The 6906-nt window shown below is 48.9% G+C and overlaps 1 protein-coding gene across 5 annotated transcripts in view; it reads right to left on the reverse strand.

The window, feature by feature from the left end:
* Positions 1-6906, reverse strand: part of MIB2 (MIB E3 ubiquitin protein ligase 2) — a 112695-nt gene that overhangs the window by 103104 nt on the left and 2685 nt on the right. For 2 of the 5 annotated variants that reach the window (XR_012654773.1, XM_032780032.2), the window contains exon 2: positions 1633-1755. The exons of the other annotated variants lie outside the window; for them this stretch is intronic. Coding sequence is in view for 1 of the 2 variants with exons in the window: in XM_032780032.2 (XP_032635923.1) it covers positions 1633-1656 (24 nt within the window). In the remaining variant the exon portion in view is untranslated. The remainder of the gene's footprint in view (positions 1-1632; positions 1756-6906) is intronic. 5 annotated transcript variants of the gene reach the window in all.

Consider the following 6906-nt stretch of genomic DNA (forward strand, 5'->3'; position numbering starts at 1 on the left):
CCAGTCATGCTTTCACTCCAGGCTCGCTGGCCCAGTGGGAGTTATAGGCTAAAGCCCAAGAGCTGCTTTCACTTGGGCTAGCAACCAGCCCACTTTGCAGTGAGGATGCAGGCTTAAAAATATTATAACAACCCTCACCACTCAAATGCTGATAGCCCTCCAATGCCTTCCTGAAATTCCCACAGTGTGCCAAGGACAACCAAGTTCTCCCACAATTCACTGGGAAAGAATCACAGTGCCTCCTCTTCCTGCAGCACAGAGAGCGCTGGGATGTGCCCCCACAAGTCCTAGCAACATAGAGTGGCGAGCGCAGCACCAGTGAGGACCCAGTAACATAAGCATGGATTTTCAGGATGGCTGCTCAGACCCGGGTGCAGATCCCTTGGGTTAACTCTGTACTCAGAAGACATACCCTGAGAGAGCCACAATAGGAATAATGGACAGTAATATCAGCACCTTGAGCTAGCAGTGCTACTGCTCCTGGATGTCAAAATGAGAAGCTGGTCCCATCAGGTCTGTGGCACAGAGCAAGGCAGGAGTAAGATTTCAGATGAGTCTTCATTGCCTGCCCTGCCAAGTCCCAGATTCCCCTTCAAGCAGGCTGAAAGGTCAGCATTGAATTTCTGTCAATTTTCAACATGGGCTTTGCCATTTCTCTGCTGTGAGAGCAAATCAAGACATAAGTCTAATGTGTCTTGACATGCTTGTGGCCAGAGAGGCACCAGCTGCTCAAGAGCAGAATGAATTGTGTAGCTAGCTGTTGCCTTCTCTTTTGACATTCAAAATAGGTTTTAGGGATCAGCTTTGTTAGCATCACTGATTTACTAGCTACAGAGCTTACTTCAAATTAATACTTACCTTCTTCCCTCCAATGCTCTATGTGCTTTAAGAAGAGCGGGACAGCACTTTGCATATAGGGAGACAGAGAAGTGAACAACTTGCCCAAGATTCCACAGTGAACTGGTGGCAGAACTAGGAATGGTTCCCAATCCTGTAGCCTAGCCACCAGACCATGCTTGCCATAACCTGTAACCCATCTCTCCATCTTCATGGAGAACTCCTGAGGACAAAAACAGTTCCATGGGTGGACTGAGGGGAAGATGTAACTTGTTGTCCAAACTCCATTTCAGCATTCAGTGGGCACATGGAAAGCCCCACTGATGCCGGGGTAGAGTAGAACAGACACCTAAAATGGGTCCAAACAGCAGGTTAACCCCAAAGTTTGATTTTGCCATCAGGCTGGCATTCCAGTTTATGTAACCCTTCCAAACTCTCTCTTTGCTACCACTTACAAGATTCAGTATGCCTGAAATCCTGTGAGTAGCTGGGCCTGATTCTGAGAGGTGCTGAGCACCTATAACTCTCAGACTGGAGGCTGGAACCTCAAAACCCCTCAGCCCCACAGGGAAGTGATGGCATTTTCTCTCTCTTCCCCCCCCCCCCTTTTTTTTTTTAAAAAGGAACTCTGCTTTATTCAATGGCACATACCCTGCAGGGCAAGAATTCTAAGGTGTCAGGACTGTATCCAAAGTGCTTATTGCTAACCAAGCAGCTGGGATTTTAAGACTGTTCCAAGTCCCTTGTTTGCACAATAGCAGTAATCTGCTTTGGAGATGCATAAATGTCTTGCACTCGCCCAGATCTTATCCTCCCCATGCTTAATAAAGACTCAACTCTCCTCGCTTATCAGATGCACAAGACTCTCTGCTTGATGAGATTTCCCCCTCCTCCTGGTGCTATAGTTCCATGAACAGCCTAAAGCAACAAGACAGAGAAAAACAGAGGGTTTTGCAGTATTTAGCAGCAGCCACAACAGAAAAGGAATCAGAAGTCCAAAATTAAGAAGTGACAGGCTAGCCTCTCTTGAGCACCCAGTCAAGGTTGACAAGTTAGAGACCTGGTTCTCTCCCTCCCCCAAGAGTGCTGAGCACCCAATAGCCATAGCGATGTCAATGGGAACTGTGGGTGCCCAGCACCTCTGGGAATGAGGCCATGCTACCTAACTGGCATGTCCGTTTGCAAGGCCTGCCCACCCGGCAAACGAGTCTACTTGTTTAAGCCCTGCTGGGGCTGGAGAAATGGGGTAATGAGGTTTTCCATTTTGGGGAGGATGCTGTTGGCCAAGAAAGGTTCCTCGTCTAAATCCTGAAGGGACAGCACAACCCACCAAGAACCTAGGAAAACAGAAGCCTGGAAGGATGTTCTTTGTTGCTAATAGCACCCTCCATACATCTGCCCTCTTTAGCGGAGTATGGCAATTGGTGCTTTCCTGAGGTAGAAGCGAATGAACAGGAGCAGATGAAGAGATTCTGTCTGATCGCATCTTGACTGAGACGGGGAGCAAGGAGAAGAAATAAAACTGGAATCAACCAAGTCCTCCAGGTCTTTCTATCAGAGCTTACAAAAGGACTGAGGCAAGTCACACAGCAGGCTCCTTCTGCGCCCTCCTGCCTCACGTTATGACACCAGTCTAGCTCCCCTGATGAGCGACAAATCAGAATATAGGGGGGGTAGGGGGGATTGCAAGCTGTCTGCCCATGAACCCTGCTTTCCACGCCATCAACCCCTGCACCCCCGAAAACAAAATCTCAAACAAAAAGGCATGATCAGCACTGTCACAAGTTGCATGGCTCTGTTCAGCATGACCCTGAAGTTTACAAGGCCTGGGGAATGGTCATTTCTGAGAAGAGGAGAAAAACAAAACAGATGAAATAGGAACAGGAAGGCAAGGGCAACACGAACCAGTAGCTGCGGACGTATCAAGTTGGAGAATGTCTTTAATTTACCACCACAGCAAGCCACTTCAACTGCACCATGGGCAAGCGTGGCTAGTTCCTGCATGCAACGAACGGAGATCAGAGGGGAAAGGAAACTGGCACATTTTAATAACCATCAGAAGAGTGCTGCCATTTCAGAATAGACTAAAGTGGTCGATTACTCCCAGAATCACTGATCAAGATGGTTCAGGTTCCCATGAACATAGGCCTCTCCAAACAAAGTGAACGGAGACGGTTGCAGCTGCTGTGACTGCATACATGCAACTCCCGCAGGCTCTGAGACTTCTGGGGCATCAGCTGAAGCTCAGACAGAGACATGACATTGCCAATACTACCTCTGCTGCTGCCACCGCTGCCATATGCAGAGTGTCAGCAAAGGAACACTCAGAGAACATCACAGCTCCTGGGGAATTAGTAGTGAATGCTGATCTGAAAAAAGCCACCATCCTACTTAAGCACCACAAAAGGTCACAAACTGAACTGAGCATAAAAAGTCATTGCAGATTGAACAAGGAGAGTAGGACATAGCAGGGGGTTAGACTAGATGACCCTTGCTGCCCCTTCTAACCCTATAGTTCTATGATTATATGCTGTGATCTCTCCATGTGGGAGCCGTGGCAAGAAGTGGGTACCATACCTTGGAGGTACAAAGAACCCAGTGCTCCCTGTACAGCCTATGCAAATAAGCAATAGAAACCCACCAGGTTATGGAAAATTCTCTGAAGCTTGATTTCCCCCCCATCTCCTCCTCAAAAATCATGTGAAAACACAAACACTGACTGCCCCAAATCAAATGTAAACAGCTCTACAAAGTATTCCCCAGACCATAAGTCTGAAGTGGATGCACTGGGGAGGAGATGAAGAAAGATGTACTGGGGTTCTGCATAAAAATGGAAACAAAATTATTACCCCAGGAAACAAAAGTGATGGTACCAAATGACAACTACGAAAGTTATTACCTGTTTGTATTGCAGCAGCACCTACAGGCCCTTACTGAGATCAGGGCTCCAAATACATGAGACAGTCCCTGCTACAACAGAAATAGACAAGACAGAAAGAGTAGGATGACAAAGAGCAGTGACATGACTCACCCAAGGTAACGCAGCAGGTCAGCTGCAGAGCTTGGAATAGAATCAGGTCACCTGACCCCCAGGCCCATGTCCTAGCCACAAGACCATGCTGCCTCAAGAAAGAGCTCTGGTGCTGAAGGGACATGACTCCTCAACCTCCTGATTCAAAGTAACTGCCATAGAAATACAGGGACATTAGTGACGTAGAGCAGAAGGTAATGGACTGGAACAAGGGGACAGTGATTCTGCTGGCTCATTGTCAAGGTTACTCAAACATGCTCTTTCTGACTCCAATCAACATGTGATGGGTGGAAGCACTCCAACCATAACAATGCAGAATATTTACAGTAAAAAAAAGCCTCAGTAAAATCAGGGATTCCCTTCCCAATCGCTTATGCACCCACCAACAATCTGAAGACACAGGGAAGGGATTTAGCTACCACAGTACCTATTAGGTTTCTGGGTTGGTTGCTTGGCATCTGGGGGTGAGGATTATACTGATTAAACCCTCTTCCCTCATGCTTTCTTCATTGTCCTTCATGAGAGTAGGTGTTATCTAATTACTAGCCCTTCAGTCTTCTAAATAACAAAGGGGACTAGTCTGAGCCAAGTAAATCCCTTCTCTAGGGATGGAGAGGCACAGACGATCTGGTGCTAACTCTTAGCCGGAAGGGGGAGCGCTGAGTTGCTAGGGGGTCAAATCCAGCTCAGGCTCAGCTCCACTGAAGTCACCGGAATTCAATCTGTTTGTGTCAAGACTGAGCTTGGCTCTTAGAATCATATACACTAAAGAAGGGAAGCATCCATTGCTTCAGCTACTCTGTCCCGTTCTGGGCAGGTCCTATGTGCCACAGTGTATTTTGGCTTTGTCTGGCCTAAAGCATCTCCAGAGAGAATGCTACCGGCACTCCGCTGTGTCAGGCACCCAGTGACATTCACAGCAGGGTAAGTGCAAGTGGGCTACTCTTATTAGGCCAAATGCAGACCTGGTGCTGAGCCTTTGATGGAGTTGCAGCTGCTCACTCCAGGTCTGAATTTGGCCCTCTCCCTACCACCACCGACAGGCTATATTCCCCTGCTCCTGTCCCAGTTCTGAACAGCTTGTAAGTACTGTACAAACATAAGACCTCTGGTACATTAGATATAGAAAGCAGCATGTGTTTCACTTGTGAGCCATTTCCAGTATGGAGCAGCAGGTGCTTTACTGAGTGAGGAATCTATTGGGAAGCTCTTAGCTTTTCAGAGCACTCGCCCATTTGCAATACACATTTAATTAACAGTAAAATACATAATTCACTCCCTGTGGGACAACTGAACGCTACCCACCAAGATTAAAGCCAGAGAGAAGAGAAACCAAAACCAAACAGCACCCAACTCCAGCAGCCCTGGACTCTGGGGAAACGGTCATGTGGAACCACTGATACAGACAAGAGCTCATCCGTTGGGCAAGACCTGCCAAGGAGCCGTTCCACCCCATGGAAGGGGAGTGAAATTTACACTCCTGGCCCTGGCTGTATTCATACCCTCTCCCCTTCACCCTATGGAACTGGGACTGAGAGAGATTGAGATTGGACTGGGTGCAACCTCTAGTCAATCATTTGGGGAATCACAAAATTAACCATCAATCTTGATTTGTTTCTTCCCCTTCTGGCTGAGGTGTCTGAGTGGAAATATCATGGGCTGGTCTACAGACCCAGCAGAGGGCCTCAGAAGAAGCTCTGATACACATTCCCACCTAGCTTTTAGCCAGTCATTCATTTCTTATGCAGATTGTGTGTAGCACAACCAGGAGGATTACGATCAGCAGATTAATATGTTGTACAAGCCCATTCATTCCCCCTGAAGTCACTGCAACATCAGGGTCTGTTGGAAACAAATTGAAGGAGCAACTTCATCAGCCCTGGGATCAACATGAGTGCCACTAGGGGACCAACAGGACTCAGTCCCTTCCCACAATACTGAGTAGCAGCAAGACACCAAGCGTTTTGCTGGTCCTAATTCTGCTCTTGCACTGAGTCAGGCAGCGGTTTCATTTCAATGGAGTTGCTCTGAATCTATATCAGCGCAAGATCAGAACTGGTCCCACCACCGCTGAAGTGGAACTGTGCTCTGTGTACTGTACCCATCCTGCCTCCTCTAGGCATCCTGCTACACCTCGTCCCACCATCTAACCCTGCTTGTCAGTCAACAATAACCACCATCATGCCTTTCTAGTTCCTGGGGATCAGCTTTCAGATCTCCCCTGTTAGTTATCATAGGCTGACTGCTTTAACAGCCTCTCCTCTTCCCCTCACTTCTAAAGTTTCTTCATTGGCTCTGGCCAGCGCCAGGGCGAGGCCCAGCAAGCTTTGATAAGCTCAGAGCATGATTGATGGCCCAACTCTGGGCTCTCTCCCACAAGCGTGTGGCTCAGATTTAACACCAGGTATAGTTCCCGGTTGCACCTAAAAGATACATTGCGGGCAGGGGTTCTAAAGTAATCAGCCCAGCAGATGCAGAGAACGCACACAGGAGTGAAGTCCTTTGAGGCAGAACAAGCAAGCTAAGATTCCAAAGAAAGCCAAGGATTGACTCTTACCTGTACTCCCATGTCCCACCCCACAAACTCTTCTTTTAACAGCCAGACACTCCCCTCAGCTCCCTCCCTCAAGGGGGGAGTCTGAAGAGTCAACTGCACAATTATTCCTTCTCCCCCAGATTGCCCCTGTCCTTAACCCAACCCACACAAGCCATAAGTTTCCACGGGGCCCCTCGGCCAGCGTGATGCAATAGCACCGTCTGTGGAAACACTGACACAGAACCTCCAACCCCACACGCAACAGAGAGGCAGGAGCAGAACACAGCTCTGCCCTGATGGAGGCAGGGACCAGGACCGAATAAAGAGCCAGCAAGTGAGGTACTGCCATGAACGAACTGCCTCGCCTCCCACCCCCCATCTCCTGCTCCTACCCCACCCCCGACCTTCCCATCCCCCGCCCCCATGCGCCCCAGCCCTCCCCGCCCCGGACCAAGGGTGGGGGGAGCATGGGTGGCGGCCGGGTGGTCGGGAGGAGCGAGGA

The sequence above is a fragment of the Chelonoidis abingdonii genome, chromosome 23 (assembly GCF_003597395.2).
Source record: "Chelonoidis abingdonii isolate Lonesome George chromosome 23, CheloAbing_2.0, whole genome shotgun sequence".
NCBI classification, from domain to species: Eukaryota; Metazoa; Chordata; order Testudines; family Testudinidae; genus Chelonoidis; species Chelonoidis abingdonii.